Source organism: Ornithorhynchus anatinus, chromosome 5 (genome assembly GCF_004115215.2).
Source record: "Ornithorhynchus anatinus isolate Pmale09 chromosome 5, mOrnAna1.pri.v4, whole genome shotgun sequence".
NCBI lineage: Eukaryota > Metazoa > Chordata > Mammalia > Monotremata > Ornithorhynchidae > Ornithorhynchus > Ornithorhynchus anatinus.
Genome location: NC_041732.1, coordinates 56,254,260 through 56,272,934, shown reverse-complemented (window position 1 = coordinate 56,272,934; position 18,675 = coordinate 56,254,260). Strand labels below are relative to the sequence as shown.

General features: G+C 51.9%; 1 protein-coding gene across 3 annotated transcripts; it reads left to right on the top strand.

Annotated features, from left to right (window-relative positions):
• Positions 1–10,611: 10,611 nt before the first annotated feature.
• TNFRSF4 (TNF receptor superfamily member 4) lies at positions 10,612–18,675 on the top strand. Of its 3 annotated transcripts, none has more exons than XM_029064636.1 (7): positions 10,612–10,919; positions 13,093–13,215; positions 14,811–14,918; positions 16,179–16,245; positions 16,816–17,009; positions 17,298–17,423; positions 17,926–18,675. In XM_029064636.1, the coding sequence occupies exons 1-7, from the start codon at positions 10,736–10,738 to the stop codon at positions 17,991–17,993; spliced, it is 870 nt and encodes a 289-aa protein (XP_028920469.1). In that variant the 5' UTR covers positions 10,612–10,735; the 3' UTR covers positions 17,994–18,675. The 3 variants fall into 3 exon arrangements, with proteins under 3 accessions (XP_028920469.1, XP_028920470.1, XP_028920468.1); XM_029064635.2 differs by lacking the exon at positions 10,612–10,919 and adding an exon at positions 10,949–11,875; XM_029064637.2 differs by lacking the exons at positions 10,612–10,919; positions 14,811–14,918 and adding an exon at positions 10,945–11,875.

Genomic DNA, 18,675 nt, shown 5'->3' with positions numbered 1-18,675 from the left:
AGGAAGAGGTTTTGGGAGGGAAGATGAAGAACCCACATTGGGACCCATTGAGCTTGAGGTGCCTGTAGAAGAAGCAAGTGGAGTTGTTCCAGAGGTTAAATAAAATGCGAGAAACAATCAGTCAATCCATGGTATTTATTGGGTGCTTACTGTGTGCAGAGCACTGTATTAAGCGCTTGAGAGGATGAACTACAGAGATGGTAGACACTTTTTTTTATGGTATTTGTTAAGCTCTCACTATGTTCCGGGCACTGTTCTAAGCTCTGAAGTAGATAAAAGCTACTCTGTTTGGTTGCAGTCTATGTCCTACCTGGGGCTCACAGTCTTAATACCCATTTTTCATGAGGTAACGGAGGCTCAGAGAAGTGAAGTGGCTTGCTCAAAGTCACAAGGCAGATAAGTGGCGGAGCTGGGATTACAACCCAGGACCTTCTAAATCCCAGGGCCGGGCTCTATCTGCTATGACATGCTGCTTCTCTAGTTTCACATCTGCTGGCCCCCAGACCTTGAGCTGAAGAAGACGTGAGGAGGACACTGCTTCGATTACCACTTCTAGGCAGATGACTTTGAAATGGAACTCGCTAGCCCAGATCTCTTCCTCACCCTCCTGTATCACCATTGCATTTGGATCTGTCCCCTTTTAACACTTGCTAGTCACCCCCGACCCGGGCCTCACGGCACTTAGGTTCTCTATATGTTGACGAATTGTACATTCCAAGCGCTTAGTACAGTGCTCTGCACACAGTAAGCGCTCAATAAATATGAATGCATATCCATATTTTATTTTAAGATGTTTCCCCCTGTAGACTGTAAGTTCCTTGCAGAGGCAGCATGGCCTAGTGGATAGAGCATGGGCCTGGGGGTCAGATGGCCCTGTTCTAATCCTGACTCTGTCATTTGTCTGCTGTGGGACCTTGGGTAAGCCACTTTACTTCTCTGAGCCTCCGTTACCTCATTTGCAAAAGGGGGATTAAGACTGTGTGGGACAGGGACTGTGTCCAACCTGATTCACTTGTATCTTTCCCAGTGCTTAGTACAGTACCTGGCACATAGTAAGCACCTAGCAAAAAGTAAAACTGCACATCAGGTGTGTCCCACTCCCATCTGGTGACTGGTGGATGCCAGTCCGGTCCCCCCATGCTGCCAGCAGGGCTCCGGCTAAGGCTCCTGAGGACACGGTAGCAGAGGGGAAATCAGGGCCCGGCCCCTGAGATGGTGGGGCTCCTCAACCACCAATCCAGGAGCCAGCTAGACTGCTGGCAGTACAGGCAAGCCCACACCTGGCTGGCACAGCCGGGAAACTGCGTCACAGCTGGAGAGCTGCAGAGGCAGGGGAAGTTTCCTCAGAGCCTGGAGCGGTTGAGAAATCGCAGATAAGGCGCACAGAGGCCTACCTGTATGCACGCCCACAGGTGGGGGATTTCCCACAGCCAAAAACAGCTACTGACGACAGTCACACGGGAGCACAGGCCTAGGGCTGCCTGGTGTGTGTGTGTGACTTGGTAATAATAATAATAATAATAATGATGGTATTTAAGCACTTACTATGTGCCAAGCACTGTTCTAAGCACTTGGATAGATACAAAGTAATCAGGTTGTCCCACGTGGGGCTCACAGTCTTAATCCCCATTTTACAGATGAAGTAACTGAGGCACAGAGAAGGAAAAGTAAAGTGACATGCCCAAGGTCACACATATTCTAGAACCCATGTCCTCTGACTCCCAAGCCCATGCTCTTGCCACTAGGGCATGCTGCTTCTTGGGTATGGGTCAAAGTGGACCAGGGGGCTTATTCTGCCTTTAATGGTATCCCTTAAGTGCTTACTCCATGTCAAGCACTGTTCTAATCTCTAGGGTAGGTACAAGTTTATGATGTTATGGATCTTTTAAATCTGAGGGCCTTCCCATTACTAATGCCTCCCATTACCATGACGGGGTCTGAGCCCGCCTCTCTGCCCAGGGGCTCCCGGTCTAGCCCCCCACCTCCGTCCCCCCACCAGGACAGGCAAAATCTGTTCTCTCCTTAAAAGTCCCGACACCGCAAACTTCACACCGCAAACTTCACTCTTTCCCTGGGTTGCCTGTTCCAGAGTGTATTCCCTCCCCCACCCCACACCAGCCACCCGGAAATGCTTTCTCATGTCTAATCATGTTCTCGACCCACAGCAGCCTAAGCGTGATTCTTTTTTTTTTTTTTTAATGGTATTTGTAAAGTGCTTACTCTGTGTTAAGCACCATTCTAATCGCTGGGGTAGACACAAATTAATCAGGTTGGACACAGTCCCTGTCCCACATATGTGGCTCACAGTCTCCCGCCCACCCCCTGAGCAGGCACGGAGAGCGGCTTGCCAGCGACCTGCCTTTCCGAAGCTCGGACAGTGTCTTGGTCCCTCTCAGCCTTCCTCCTCTCCCGGCTAAGCACTCCAGTCGGTTTTCTTGGGCATCATTAGGGAAGCAGTGTGGTCTGATGGATAGAGCACTGGCCTGGGAGTCAGAAGGACCTGGATTCTGATTCGGGCTCTGCCACCTGTCTGACACGTGAACTTGGGTAAGTCACTTCACTTCTCTGTGCCTCAGTTACTTCAACTGTAAAATGGGGATTAAGACTGTGAGCCTTATGTGGGACAAGGGACCATGTCCAACTCAATAACCTGTAACTACCCCAGCGCTTAGTATAGTGCCTGGCACATGGTAAGCGCTTAACAAATACAATTATTACTGTTATTATTATCAGAGGAGCTGGCTCCCTCCCCATTGCCATACTGGCTGTTCTTCCCGAGGGCCTCAGGGCCTCTACGTTCTGACTTTAGTATGGTGGTGGCCACACCCTGCACCCAGGATTGTCCTCCTGGCCCTAGAGCCAGTGGAGGGGTGACCCAATGGTAGTCCCACCTCAGGTGACACCTTCTCAAGCTGTTGGGCTGACGATGTTGACTTCTGAGGGTTTCTTGCTTCCCCCATGTTTTCCCAAATGCTAACTACAATGGCCAGCACTTGGTGGCCCCTCGGTAAATGCCATTGATTGATGACCCCACATTGCCCTTGACAGCTCCCAGTACTGTTTCAATGAGCCTCTTGGTGGAGAAGCAGCATGGCCTACTAGACAGAGCATGGGTCTAGGAGGCAGAAGGACCTGGGTTCTAATTCCGGCTCCACCACTTGTCTGCCGTGTGACCTTGGTCAAATCACTTTGTTTCTCTCGGCCTCAACTGTAAAATAGGGATTAAGACTGTAAGCCCCAGCTGAGATGGGGACAGTGTCCAACCCAATTTGGGCCTGTATCCATCCCAGTGCTTAGTACAGTGCCTGGCACATAGTAAGCACTTAAATACCACAATTTATTATCATTATTATTATTATTGTTGCCATGGGCCCCCAATTCCCCCCAACCAGTGGTCCTGGCTCCTTTTGGCTGCATCATTGGCTGAACCGCCTGGTGCTGGGACCACCATGCTGCCTCCCTGTGACTCATCTGCTCTCTTCTCCCACTACTCCCCAGCTCACCCCCTTCCATTCCTCCCAAGCTCACCTCCCAGCTGTGTCTCACACTTGGCTCTCCTATCTCTGACACCTCACTAACATTCCTTTCCGCTGCCTCACCCACAGGATAGAGCTATCTTTCACCTTTTCCACACTTCAGATCACCCAGACCAAGTCTCTCCCCTCTTTTGAAGCCTACTAAAAAGTCACTGCTTCCAGGAGGCCTTCCCTGATTAACCCCTACTTTCCCAGTAATGTTATCCCTTCAGCCACTGAGCACTCATGGGTAGATCTGTTTATTGCTTTTTGTATCTTTGCTCTTTGACTTTTGGTTTGTTTGGCAGTCTATATCCCATTGTCTCCCCCAAGAGACTGTAAACACCTCCAAGGCAGGTCACCCTTTTCTCTCTTTTTTTTAAATGGTCTTTATTAAGTGCTTCTATGTGCCAGGCACTGTACTAAGAGCTGGGGTAGATACAAGCCAATCAGATTGAACAGTCCTTGTCCCACATAGGGCTCAGTCTTAATCCCTATTTTGCCGATGAGGGAACTGAGGCCTGGAGAAATGAAATGACTTGCTGAAGGTCACAAGGCAGACAAGTGGCAGATCCGGGATTTGAACCCAAGTCCTTCTGACTCCCAGACCTGTGATCAATCCTCTTAGGGCACACTACTTCTCTTCTCTTACTTCTATTGCATATTCCCACTTGGGAATACCTCCTTCATCCAGGTGTTCACTAGATACCAAAGAGGAGGAGGAATAACTGTCCTCCCGTGCCATCTGAGGCGGTGCTTCCCTGAGACCTTATAACCTTTTCTTTGCCTTCGTCTCATTTGTCCATCGGTTGCTTGGTAATCAGGCTGTCGTTCGTTCTCCGCACATGTCCTGCCTGGTGAAACCAGACTGCACTCAGCGTTGCCCCAGTGCTGATAGAATGACCAGACTGCATCACAGTGTGGCCTCTCAATCAATCAATGGAATTTATTACGTGCTTGCTATGTGCAGAGCACTGTACTGAATGCTTGGGAAAGTACAATACATCAGAGTTAGTAGACCCGTTCCCTGCCCACCCAAGCTTACAGTCTAGAGGGCGAGACAGACAATATAAATAAATAATTTGTGAAGTATGATTTACAGGTATGTACAAAGTACTGTGGGGTTGAGGGTGGGGTGGAATATCAAATGCCCAAAGTTCATAGCTCCAGTTGCTTAGATGAAGCAGGTGAGAGAGTGAGCCGGTGTAAAGAGGGCTCAATCAGGGAAGGCCTCTTGGAGGAGATGTGAACGTAATAAGTCTTTGAAGGAGGAGAAATTGGTGGTCTGGTGCATATGGAGGGAAAGGGAGAATGTGGGAAAGGGGTCAGTGTTGTGGGATAGTTGAGATCAGGGCAGACTGAGTAAGCTGGAGCTGGAGGAGTGAAGTGTGAAGGCTGGACTGTAGTAGATCAGTGAGGTAAGGTAGGAGGAGATGGGTAAGCTTATTGAGTGCTTTAAAGCTGATGGTAGAGATGGTAGTGACAACCACTGGGGGTTCTTTAGAAGTGGGAAGACAAAGACTGAATGTGTTTTTAGACAATAATAATAATTATGGTATTTGAGTGCTTACCTTACTATTTGCCAGGCACTGTAAAAAGCGGTGGGGTAGGTACAAATAAATTGTGTTGGACACTGTCACTGTCCCTGTCCCATGTGGGGCTCACAGTCTCAATCCCCATTTTACAGATGAGGTAACTGAGGCCCAGAGAAATGAAGCGACTTGTCCAGAGTCACATAGACAAGCCGCAATGATTTGGGCAGCGGAATGAAGTATGGACTGGAGTGGGGAAAGATAGGAGGCAGGCTGCCATTATTCTCTGGAAAGAATGGAAAGAGCTCAAGGCTGGGAGTCAGTGGACTTGGGTTCTAATCCCAGATCTGCCACTTGCCTGCCTGGTGATCTTGGACAAGACATTCAACTTCTCTAGCCCTCAGTTTCCTCATCGATAAAATGGAGATGAAATCCCCATTCTCCCTCCCACTTTGGCTAGATCAGGGACTGTGTCGAATCTGCTTATCTTATATCTATCCCAGCTCTTACTAAAGGGCTCGGCATATAACAAGCACTTAAAAATATTATTATTATTAGCAGTAATAATAACAATAATAAATATAATCAATATTATTATCATGATCATTCTCACAGCTCGGGTGATACCTTTGGCTGAAGTCCTGCCAGGTGGTCTCAAGAATGGTCTGCAGGGGTTACTGATGAACGTGCACAAGAAACCGACGTGGCGACAGCCGTAGGTGCTGTGACCATAGGCAGAGTTGAACATCATCGTTATCCTTGTAAGTGATGTGTTCTGAGCACCTTCTGAGAATGAAAGACTGTCCTGCAACAGAAGCAAGACCTACGGCCCTTGCCCTCCTGCAGTTTATAATCTAATAAGATGGGCAGACAGACCAAAAAGTTTCAAGTGGGTCCAAAGTTGGATTCCCTGTCAACGCCACCCTGCAGTTCGCACTGGCCTGTGCAGCTTGCCTTCCTTCTTCTCTGCCTGTTGTCTAGGCCTCATTGCCAGTTGCCGCCTAGACAATCCCGCCTTGACTACTGGAAATGCTTATGATTTGCTCAAAATAAGCGCTCGATAAATACAATTGCCTCCTCACTGATCTCCCTGCCTCCTGCCTCTCCCCACACCAGGCCATAGTTCCCTCTGCTGCTCCGATCATTATTCTTAAAAAAGTTCAGTCCAAATTCCCCACTCTTCAAAAACGTGGTTGCCCATCCACCTCGGCATCAAACAGAAACTCCTTACCATTGACTTTAAAGCACTCAATCAGTTTGCCCCCTCCTACTTTACCTCACTGATCTACTACAGCCCAGCACGCACACTTCGCTCCCCTAGCGCCAGTTTGCTTGCTGTGTCCCAATTTTTTCTGAATTTCTAAGGTATTTGCTAAGTGCTTACTATGTGCCAAGCACTGTTCTAAGCCCTGGGATAGATACAGGTTAATAAGGTTGATCACAGTTCCTGTCCCAAATGATGCTTATAGTCTAAGTAGAAGGGGGTAGGATTTAATCCCCACTTTATAGACGAGATAACTGAGGCACAGAGAAATTAAGTGACTTGCCTAAGGACACAGCAGACAAGTAGCAGAACTGGGATTAGAACTCACATCCTCTGGCTCCCAGGCCTGTGTTTCTTCCACTAAGCCACACTGCTTCCCAATCTCATCTTTTTGACTGCTGATCCCTTTCCCAGTCCTCCCTCCAGCCTGGAACTCCCTCCCCCTCCAAATACACCAGACTACCACTCTCCCCACCTTCAAAGCTTTATTAAAATCACATCTCTAAGAGGCCTTCCCCAATTAAGATCTCTTTCCCTGACTCCCTCTCCCTTCTGCTTCATCTGGACACTTGGTATTCGCTTCACCCTCAGCCCCACCAGCTCTTATGTACATACCCATAATGTATTTATTTATATTAATGTCTGTCTCCCCTGCTAGACTCTTAGCTCATTATGAGCAGGGAACGTCAACCAACTCTATTGTAATGTACACTCCCTACCACTTAGTACAGTGCTCTGCACAGAGTAAGCGTTCAATAAATTCCATTAGCTGATGGATCGATAATGGACTGCAGCATTAAGCTCTGGACTGCCAATCAAAATCTTGGATGGCATGTGGAGTTTTCCTGGTGTGGGTTGGCATCTGCTACTGTGTGACCTTGGGCAAGTCACTTGACTTCTCTGTGCCTCAGTCACCCCCTTTGTAAAATGAGGATTAAATCATTCTCCCTCCTACTTAGGCTGTGAGCCCCATGAGGGACAGGGACTGTGTCCAACCCAATTTGCTTGTATCCACCCCAATGCTTAGTACAGTGCCTGGTGCACAGTAAGTGCTTAACAAATACTACAGTTATTATTAACAATGGTACACAGAAAGCGCTCAACAATGAGCATTATTATTATCCTCATTCTTCTTCAGAGAAGCAGCGTGGCTCAGTGGAAAGAGCACGGGCTTTGGAGTCAGAGGTCATGGGTTTGAATTCCGGCTCTGCCACTTGTCAGCTGTGTGACTTTGGGCAAGTCACTTAACTTCTCTGTGCCTCAGTTACCTCATCTGTAAAATGGGGATTAATACTGTGAGTCCCATGTGGGACAACCTGATTTCCCTGTGTCTACCCCAGCGCTTAGAACAGTGCTCTGCACATAGTAAGCGCTTAACAAATACCAACATTATTATTATTATTATTATTATTATTATTATTGTTCAGACTGCTGGCCCAAAGCCTTGTGCCAAATGAGAAATAGTTCCCATCCCAGTCCCAGCTCCAACTGGCACATGTACCCCTCCAGAGCAGAGACGTCAGCACTTGGCAGTCCCCGGCCGGCAGCTTGGGCTCTCTGGGTGATGCTCGCAGCCCATTGAAAGAGTCTCCTCGTGGAGACTGTCCCCGAGTCATTTGTCTTCTCCCCAAGTCAGAGCCTCCCAACTCAGCACCTTGCCATTCTTAGAACTATTCTGTGACACTTCTGTATGTCTTGATTTACATATTCTACTTACTAACTTACATACTCTACTACGTTTGCACTTACTCATCCACCTGCCCACCCCAGCTCTGCCACTAGTCTGCTGTGTGACCTCGGGCAAGTCAATTCACTTCTCTGAGCCTCGGTTACCTCATCTGTAAAATGGAGATTGAGACTGTGAGCCCCATGTAGGGCAGGGACTGTGTCCCACCTGATTGGCTTATATCCACCCCAGCGCTTTGTATAGTGCCTGGCACATAGTAAGCACTTAACAAATATCATCATTATTATTATCTTTCCATCCTTTTCTTCATCCTATTTTCTGTTTAATTTACTTTTATGTTGGTTTCCCCTGTCAGATGATAAACTACTTGAGGGCAGGGATGTGTCTTTTACCTCTGTTGAACTCTCCCAAAGGCAAACTACTGTGCTGTGCTCACAGTAAGCGCTCAACAGAATACTACTGATTCATGTCTTAGTGGATCGGAAGCAAATTCAGACTCCAGTTTTCTGATCTCTACTTCCATCCTCAGGCCTGAAGGCTCAGACCAGGCTGAACAGAATTGAACCAAACACCCAGGGAAGGCATCTGTAAAATCAATTTTTCACTTGGACTGCTCTATTTTTATCTTTATGTCTGTTTCCCTTATTAGAGTAAGTTCCTTATGGGCAGGGAATATGTGTTGTGCTTCTACTGTTCCTTCCGAAGTGCTTAGTACAGTGTACTACAGTGTACTTAGTACAGTGTACTTAGTACAGTGGGCCCTCAGTAACTATCCTTATTCCCTTATTCCAACACCACTGGAGAGTTAGTGAGGTGCCTTTACCTCTGATGACACTGGCTGTATCCTCAGGGAGCAGCCTGTGGATTCTCCCAGCAACAAAGTTCACTCAGGAGCTGCCAGACACCAGATGTCAGGATTCAACAGTATTTAGGATAATGATGATAATAATACTTGGTAAGTGCTTACAAGTTAATCAGGTTGGACACAGTCCCTGTCCTACATAAGGCTCACAGTCTAAAGAAGAGGGAGAGGATGTAATCCTTATTTTACAGATTAAGTAACATGCAAAGAGAAGTGAAGTGACTTGCCCAAGGTCACACAGCAGAGAAGTGGCAGAGCCAAGATTAGAACCCAAGTCCTCTGACTCCCAGGCCCGTGCCTCTTTCCCCGCACAGAGATTACAGAGATTGTCCCACTTAGGCTGGGCTTGAGCCGAAGGATGGTGCACATTTGATGGGAAGATCCTTGAGGACAGGGATTGTAACTTTTCAACAGTTCCCAAACACCTAGCACCACGCCATGCTGCAGGGGTAGTGGGGTCTCCCAACCAGGGCGATGAACGAGCTCCGTCTGGAAACTTTGGGCAGCGCACAGTTAGAGCTGTTCTTCAGTGGCTGATGCCAAGGGATTCTGGCTGGGATCCGGACATCCGTGGAGAGCAGTGAGTTGTCTAGCTTGCTTTCCCGGTTGCACTAGGGGACGGGTGTGGTGATGGCTTTCCTTCAGCTGAGGAGCAGCAGGTGCAGGTGTTCTCTCCCCTTCCTCCCAACCCCTCCCATGGCTCAAAGATCTGCGGGAGCCTGTGCACCCCCCGTAGCCCCTCTGTGAGGTTTGGGATGGGGCCACGCAGAACCTCCCAAGGACTGAGGTAAACTGAGGGCCGGGTGCAGTGTCAATACTGGTACAGACGATGCTCCTGTCAGAGGGACCCTGAAGATGACAGAGAGTCTCCCACCCCCAGGGCTGTAAATGCTGAGTCCTAGGGAGAGCGAGGTGGGATTTCAGAGTTGAAAGGAAAGGTGGCTTCGGACCCCCGCCCCATTGATGATGTCTGGCTCTCCGTGAGGGGTGGAGCTGGGCAGCCAGCATCCCCTACCCCTTGGGGCAGGAGTCTGGGGCTCTGTCCAGCTAGGCCCGGGCTCTATCCAGCTAGGCCCGGGCTCTGTCCAGCTAGACCCTGACCCTGATTTTGAGCTGCTCTGAACCTCACTACTTCACTACTTTACCAAAGGACCTATCCCCTCTCCAGGAGACGGCGGGGTTCCGGTCAACAGGGGCAGTCACAACAACCCATCTTTGGTGGGGAGAGGGGTGTGGCCCACCAGGTCTGTCCCAGCCCAATCTGGCGACCTTACTGACCTATGTGTTTAAATGCCCACGTATGTGGATGCCCTTATATATTTGGTCAGGTCGGTGTGTGTGTTTGCATTATAAGGGTGCAAATGTGTTTCTGTACGTTTGGGTCCAGGCAGGTTTGCCCGGGTGCCTGTGAACCTGAACTTGCCTTTGTAATAATTATGATAATGATGGTATTTGTTAAGCGCTTATTATGTGCCATGCACTGCACAGAGCGCTGACCGTGTGCGCTCGCGTGTCTGCGGTATGTGTCCAAGCGAGGCCGCCAGCAGGCTCAGGAATGTCAAAACGGCTTCCCGAGTGCCTTGGAGAGAACCGGGGGAGAGGGGTAGTAGTCCATAGCAATAATAATGATGATGATGGTATATTCAAGCGCTTACTACGTGCCAAGCATTGCCAGCGGGTTCCCTCGCCTCTCCAGCCCCAACCCCGAGGAGTCCAACTTGTTTTGGAAAATGAAAAAAAAGTGACGCTTTTCTCTATTTTCTCTTCCTCCATCCGCGCGGGGGTTTCCCCGGAGCCGGGGGCTTGGCAGCAACCATCACCTCGGCTCCTCACTGCGCGCCTCGAGCCGGCCTCGGAAGCATCTCCGCAGAAGCCATGGACGGGCGGACCCGGGCTGGACGCCGGGGCCCCGGGGCCGCGACCTGCACGGCCGCCGTTGCCTTCCACCTCCTCCTCCTCTTCCTGCTGCTGCTGGCCCGGCCGGGGAGCGCGGAAGGACTGGACTGCGGGGCAGGAAAGTATCCCTTCGGCTCCAAGTGCTGCCACGACTGTCCAGCCGGTAAGAGGCTCCGGCCCCTGGACCCCCAGGATGACAGTCGGTTCAGAGCCAGCCCGAGCCCCGGCTCCGCGGTGCGCTCTGCGGGCTGGAGGAGAGGGGAAGGGGGTGGGCCGCTGAGCCCAGCCTGCCCACCCCGGCCCCCAGACCCCCGCCCCGGAAAGCCGCACGGCTGCAGGAACCCCTGGTTTGGGGGTGCGGAAGCCCGGCCCCGCAAGGAGACCGTGGGTTGCCGTGGGTGGGCTCGGAGTGGGGGGGCTCCCCCGGGCCCTGAAGCGGAGGGAGAGGGGTCCCGGGGACCCCTGGGGGGACCGACCGGCGTCCAGAGCCTCCGGCATCGACCTTCCGGGGCCGGGAGGGTCGAGGCCGGACTGGACCCCACCGAGGGGTCGGGGACGGGGAGAAGGAGAGCAATGGTCTGCCCTCCCGCTGCAGGGGGTCGCGTCCCTGGGGGCGAACAAGTCCCCCACCTGCGCCCACCGCCCCCTGGCCTGCGCTGGACGGAGAAGGGGCCGCGCTAGCCCGACCCCACGGGCTCTAAGGGAAGAAGGGACAGAGCCAGCCCCTCTGGGCCGGAGGCCGGAGGCCAGAGCGGCCGTTCTTCCCGTTTTCAGCTGGTCTGGCCGCTGTGGCAGGTCAAGTGACCACCCCCGCTCCGGTCGGGTCCCGCAGCTCCGGAGTGGGGGGTATTTTGAGTGTCGAAGCTCGTTGTCCCTTCCCGGGACGCTGCCCGGTCCTGATGACCCACTTTGGGTCACGGTCCTGCGGCCGCCCCCGAGCCGGAGGGAAAGGAGCCGGAGATGTACAATCCCAGAGACGGGACCCTCCCCACACCCCCGGGGGGAATCCTGTGGATTTGGTGTCCGCTAGGCCCCGAGACCAACGGTCAGCGGCGGGCAGAACGGAGCCGGGCCCGGCTGGGCACGCACGCACTCATACAATCTCCTGGCTCTTTCCAGGTGGGCTTTAGGTGGGCTCCCGCCTGCAGCAGAGGTCAGACTGGAGGTGGCCCATCCCTCCCCTCCCGCCAGTGGCAACGTAATAATAATGATGGTATTTGTTAAGCGCTTACTATGTGCCAAGCACGCTGTTCGAAGCGCTGGGGTAGATCCAACGTTATCAGATTGCCCCACGTGGCACTCACAGTCTTAATCCCCATTTTACAGATGAGGTAACGGAGGCACAGAGAAGTGAAGTGACTTGCCCAAAGTCACACAGCTAAGTGGTGGAGCCAGGATTAGAACCCATGACCTCTGACTCCCAAACCCGTGCTTATTGATGATGATGCTGATGATGCTGGCATTTGTTAAGCGCTTATTATGTGCAAAGCACTGTTCTAAGCGCTGGGGAAGATACAAGGGGATCAGGTTGTCCCACGTGGGGCTCACACTCTTAATGCCCATTTTTCAGATGAGGAAACTGAGGCACAGAGAAGCGAAGTGACTTGCCCAAAGTCACACAGCTGACAAGCGGTGGAGCCGGGATTTGAACCCATGACTTCTGACTCCCCAGCCCGGGGTCTTTCCACTGAGCCACTCTGCTTCTCTATAATAATGATAATTATGGTACTTATTAAGCACTTACTATGTGACTGTGAGCCCATTGTTGGATAAGGATTGTCTCTGTTACCTAATTGTACTTTCCAACCGCTTAGGACAGTGCTCGGCACAGAGTAAGCGCTCGATCAATACGATTGAATGAATGAATGTGCCAAGCTCTGTTCTAGATACAAGTTAGTCAGGTTGGACACAGTCCCTGTCCCACATAGGGCTCACACTCTTAATCCCCTTTTTACAGATGAGGGAACTGAGGTCCAGAGAAGTGAAGTGACTTGACCTAGGTCACACAGCAGACATGTGGCAGAGCCGGGATTAGAACCCATGACCTTCTGACTCTCAGGCCCGTGCTCAATCCACTACGTCATGCTGCTTCTCACAACATCTCAGAATATCTGAATCATTCATTCAATCGTATTTACCGAGCGCCCACTGTGTGTAGAGCACTGAAGTAGGCGGTTGGGAAGGTAAACTATAACAATAAACCGGACACATTCCCTGCCCACAATGAGCTTACAGTCTAGAGAGGGAGACAGACATTAATAGGAATAAATTTGTGCTCTCTGCGCCCGCCCCCACCCCTAAAATCTCCCCACCGCCGCTGCCCACGGATCCTACAGGCTTTGAGATGTTGGAGCGCTGCAATAACAAGCGGGACTCGAAATGTGTGCCCTGTCGAGAGGGATTCTTCAACGAGGCTATGAACTACTACAAATGCAAGCCCTGTAGCTGGTGTTACACAGGTGAGCCTCGGCCCTCCTCGGCTCCTCCCCCATCTCCCGGCCCTTCCCACCCCTATATCTTTCCCCTCCCTCCCTCCCTCCCTCTCTCCTGCCTTTTAATAATAATTATTATCATTATGGTATTTATTAAGAGCTTACTATGTGCCAGGCCCTGTACTAAGCGCTGGGGTGGATACAGGCAAATCAGATTGGACGCAGTCCCTGTCCCACGGAGCTCACAGTCTCATTCCCTATTTTACAGATCAAGTGCCTGAGGCCCGAAGAAATGAAGGGACTTAATAATAATAATAATAATAATAATAATAATGATAATTATGGATTGTTAAGCACCTACTATGTGCCAAGCACTGTTTTAAGCACTGGAGCACTGTTCTAAGCACTGCCCAAGGTCACACAGCAGAAAAGGGCGGAGCAAGGATTAGAACCCATGCCCTTCTGACTTCCTGGCCCATGCTCTATCCACTACACTGTACTGCTTCTCTACACCATTAGGTGCTTACTGTGTGCCAGGCATTGTACTAAAGTACTGGGGTAGATATAAACTAAACATACAGTCCATGTCCCACATGGGTTTCACAATCTTAGTTCCTATTTTAAAGATGAGGTCACTGAGGTACAGAGAAATGACGTGACTTGCCCAAGGTCACCCAGCAGACAGGTGGCAGAGCCATGATTAGAACCCAGGTCCTTCTGACTCCCAGGCCTGTGCTCTATCCATTAGGCCATGCTGCTTCTCTTCTCCCCCAGTTCACATGCTCAGTGTTCCTGGGCTGCCGCCCCTTCTGGAGGCACTTCATCGTGACTGACCAAAGTCCTTTCTGCCCCAACATTGTCTGTGGACCTTCCCTCTCCAAACCTCATCTCTCCTTCCTCATCCCCTCCCGCCATGCCCAGTCCCCACCATGCCCTGACTGGTTCTGTCAAGATGGAAAGTCCCAGACAGGGACTGGCTGTGCCCCGGCCAGCTCTCTCCTGACCTGTTGCTGAGTGTTTAGTCAGGGAAGCAGAAATCCCCAGTGCAGGCAGGATCATCGCTAGCACCACTGCGGGCAGAACCAAAGAAAAGACAAGCCAAGTGGATAGAGCACGGTCTTGGGAGTTAGAAGGACCTGGGTTCTAATCCGGCTTTGCCATTTGTCTGCTGTGTGATTTTAAGTAGGTCACCTCATTTCTCTGTGCCTCAGTTACCTCTTCTGTAAAATGAGGATTAAGACTGTGAGACCCATGTGGGACTGTGTCCAACCTGATTACTTTCTATCTACCTTGGTGCTTAGTGCCTGGCCCATAATAAGTGCTTCACAAACACCATAAAAAAAGGCTCTAGGGTCACCACATCAGCAGGGCAAACTGAAATTAGGCATAGAGTGCACTTCCCCATGTCCAACGGATGCTTAGTACAGAGTTTTCAGTTCCTGAAGGGCAAGTGTGGAGGAATTCTTGGGGAATCCAGAAGAACCTATGAGACTGGGCTGGTGAAGTGCTCACAGATGGGAAACTAGATAGAATGACCTCTGGGACCTATTCGGGAGTGAGAGTGGGGTTGGGGGGTGGAAGGTCACACCCTGACTTCCTGCCCCACTGGCTGCCTGCCTTAGACACGGGGAGTCAGAAATCGGAGAATTGCACCGCCACCAAAGACACGGTCTGCCACTGCTCTGAGGGCACCCAACCCCGCATGAATGGACGGGGCCCCTCCGGAACAGGTAGGGCCGGGATCCAGGGGAGGGCATGGGGAGGACCGAGGGGAGGAGGACAGAGAAAGACACGGGGCCGGGGGTGGACCCGGCCTGATGGACCCTCCCCATCCTAGTCTTGATGAGATCTGGCTGTTGGGGAGACTCCCTATGCCAATCCACTCCGGGCTGGACTGCTGGTGCGTGTGCCCCAAGTCAGGACGCTGGTCACCCTGCCGACCACCATCCATTCATTCATTCAATCATATTTATTAAGCGCTTACTGTGCAGAGCACTTAACTAAGCGCTTGGGAAAGTACAATGCAGTGTCATTCCCTGCCCACAACGAGCTCAAAGTCTAGGGGAGGGGAGAAAGACATCAATACAAATAAATAAAATTACAGATATTTTCATAAGTGCTATGCCTGTTCAGCCCGAGAGTGGAACTGCCTGCTGAGAAATAGGAGCTGTGAGGGCTAGGTCTATGGGTACACCAGCCTATGCCACATGGGAGAAGGGGGTGTGTGTGTGTGTGTGTGTGTGTGTGTGTGTGTGCATGTGTGTGCGCAGGCACGCACAGGTGTCCCTGATATTGTGTGTGTGTGATGTGTGTGTGTGCATGTAGAAGTGTATGGATATATTGTATGCACCAATATGAACGTTTGTGGTTGCATGTATGTATGCAAAGCAACGCATGCTCTTGGGGGAAGGGTGTACAAGAGTGCATGAAGGTATGTATACAAGTTGTGCACATGTGCACTAGATTGTGTGTGTGGTAATGCTTGTTTGTGCACAGTGGAGTTTGTATGCCCATGGGGATATGAGTGGATATGCACACAGGTGTGTTTAAGTATGTGGGTGGCGGGAGATTTTCAGTTGCAGAATCTCAGCTCTTTCCCAGGCTCTAAGGAGGCCCACACAGTAACTTTCAGGGGACATAGGTCATTCAGTGGCTCCAGCCCAACCCCCAGCTTTGATGGTCCCTGGGTCCCCTGACAGGGACTCAGCATCTCATGGAAGTGCGAGGGTGGGGAGGTCTGGACACTATCTCAACCCTGCAACTTGGCAGGGGAAGTCGCCCAGGTTGTGTGGGGATAAGGTGAGTCACATGGCCCATGATTTTGGGGGTGGGGTGAGCCAGCCATCCCCATAGGCCAGGGAAGATGGTGGGCAGCAGCAGACTTTTCTCTGAGGGTGACTGAGATGACAAATGGCCACCCCATTCCTTGGCGGGGGGTGTCGGCTCTGCTCCAGCTGCAGCTGGAAATGTCCTTGCTTTTTGTGTTCCAGAGTGTGTTCCCTGCCCACCAGCATACTATTCCCCTGGAGAGAACCGGATATGCCGCCCCTGGACCAAGTAAGTGTGCATGTGTGTGTACGTGGGCCTGTGTGTGAGGTCAGTGTGAACCTCATGAGCTGTTTCAACTTGTTTAGTGGCTAGAGGATTGGCCTGGGAGTCAGGAGGACCTGGGTTCATTCATTCATTCAATAGTATTTACTGAGCGCTTACTATGTGCAGAGCACTGTACTAAGCGCTTGGGATGAACAAGTCGGCAACAGATAAGAGACAGTCCCTGCCGTATGACAGGTTTACAGTCTAATCGCGGGGGGGTGGGGGTTCTAATCCCGGCTCTGCCACATGTCTGCTGTGTGACTTTGGGCAAGTCACTTTACTTCTCTGAGCCTCAGTTACCTCATCTGTAAAATGAGTATTAAGACTGCGAGCCCCATGTGGGACAGGGACTGTGTCCAATCTAATTAACATATCTGCTTCAGTGCCTAGAACCGTGCTTCGCACATAGTAAGCACTTAGGTACCATTAATTATTATTAACTGTGTGTGCTGATTTCCCCTCTGCCTGCCTCTCTCTCTGCCTCTCTGCCTGCCTGCCTGGTTCTATCTGTCTGTTTTCCTTGGCTCCCTGCAGCTGCACAGCTGAGGGAAAGCAGACTCTCCGAGCAGGCACCAGCAAGGCTGATGCCATCTGCGAGGGTCAGAGACCCTCACGGGCTCCCCTCCCCCTGATCTCCCGGCACTCTCAGACGACAGCAACGCAAGTTAGGGGACTCTTGTCCACAGGACCGCAGCCCACCAGCCAACACCCTCTCGAGAGCACCCAAGGTATGGGGTTTCTCCTTGGAGCTCCCTTCGTCCCCTTCCTGTCCCCCTCACCCAGGGACAGCCTGCACGTGAGTTGGGAGGGTGGGAGTGAAGGGGAGGCAGGGTGGGCGCAGCCCTGTGGCCAACGGGAAAGTCTTGGGGGCCTACGGGCACCCCTACCCCCCTCCCCGCCAAGGTGCAGCTATGGGACTCAACAAGGAAAGTCTGCAACACTAGGCTGGAGCTGGGAGAAGTAGGGCAGTGGCCTGGGTCTCATTGTCACTGCCGGGTGTCGTGGCTCCTCCCCAGAACTGTTGCCCTTAGTGCTCGTGGGTCTGACGGTGCTGGTGGTGTCCGGCCTGATCACGCTGCTCCTCACTATCTACGTCTCCAGGAGGAGGGAAGAGCGGCCACCCCCTGAGTTTGGGCGTCAGGGTGAGTCTGGGGGACCCGGCCAGGTGCTCCGCTCCAGGACCCTGAGGCCGTCCTGTTCCCGCTGCCATATACAGTGCCCCTCCCCGGCCAGGGCTCAGCTGCCCTGGCATCCCAAGGTCCAGAATCTCCACCTCACCAGTTTGGGGATGCCTTGCCCCTTCCCTGGCCAAGCCCCCGTGCACGTGGCTCAGTGGAAAGAGCACGGGCTTTGGAGTCAGAGGTCATGGGTTCGAATCCCGGCTCGGCCACTTGTCAGCTGTGTGACTTTGGGCTAGTCACTTAACTTCTCGGTGCCTCAGTTACCTCATCTGCAAAATGGGGATTAAGACTGTGAGCCCCACGTGGGACAACCTGATTCCCCTGTGTCTACCCCAGTGCTTAGAACAGTGCTCGGCACATAGTAAGCGCTGAACAAATACAAATACCAACTCCTTTTTCTGGGTTCCCCCTGTGGGCAGGGTATGATCGCCCCTTTACTAACATGTGCCTCCTTCCCCCACAGAGGTGAAAAGCTTCCGGGTCCCAGTCCAGGAGCAAACCGATGCCCACTCCAGCCTGGTGAAAAACTGAGGGGTCCGTGGGCTAGTGACCCCCAGGCTCGGGCAGAACCTGCCCCCCGCACTGGACAGTGCAGCTGGAGAAGTCCAAGGACAGGCTGAGCGACCAGAGGAGCCAGTCACCTGCTTTAGCTTCCTGCCACAAACGCCGTCCCAAAGGACGGCTGGACAGGAAGAGATGTGTCTTTGGGCTTTAGCCGACTGCCCGACTCCTTCAGGCCCTAGCCTGGGAGGGGGTCTCATCCTGATTCCCAGGTGCAAACCCTGAATATTTATTCAAGGAAGCTGGAAGCAGGCAGGTAGGCAGGCATGGGTCCCTAACCAGCACTCCCTCCCCATTCCTCCCAGCCCTGCCTGCCCTCTGCTTCCACCAGAGAGACTGATACTACCCCCGGGCCCAATTTAATGTCAAGAAAGTTGACATTGTATCTGTATCCACAGAGTCCCTGCACAGTTATATGTTATACATATGCTTTATTACCTGCAAACTCTCTCCTTCCCCACTCCGTCCCCTCTCCCCAGCCCCCTTTCCCCATCCTCAACCCTATCCCTGGCCCATATCCCCTCATTGGGCCTAGCCCTGAGGAATCTAGGATGGTTGGGGCTGCAGGCAGGCTCCAGCCCCTCTACTTCTTCCTCCCTGGCCTCACCAGGGTGTGAGGTCATTCGTAATAAATTAATTTCTGAACCATCAA

Bases quoted from the DNA above. Each gene is read 5' to 3' on its own strand.
- TNFRSF4 (XM_029064635.2), top strand. From the start codon at position 11,656: ATGACCCACTTTGGGTCACGGTCCTGCGGCCGCCCCCGAGCCGGAGGG. The intron at 11,876-13,092 runs GTGGGCTTTAGG...CGGATCCTACAG, and splicing joins AATCTCCTGGCTCTTTCCAG to GCTTTGAGATGTTGGAGCGC. The intron at 16,246-16,815 runs GTAAGTGTGCAT...GGCTCCCTGCAG, and splicing joins ATATGCCGCCCCTGGACCAA to CTGCACAGCTGAGGGAAAGC.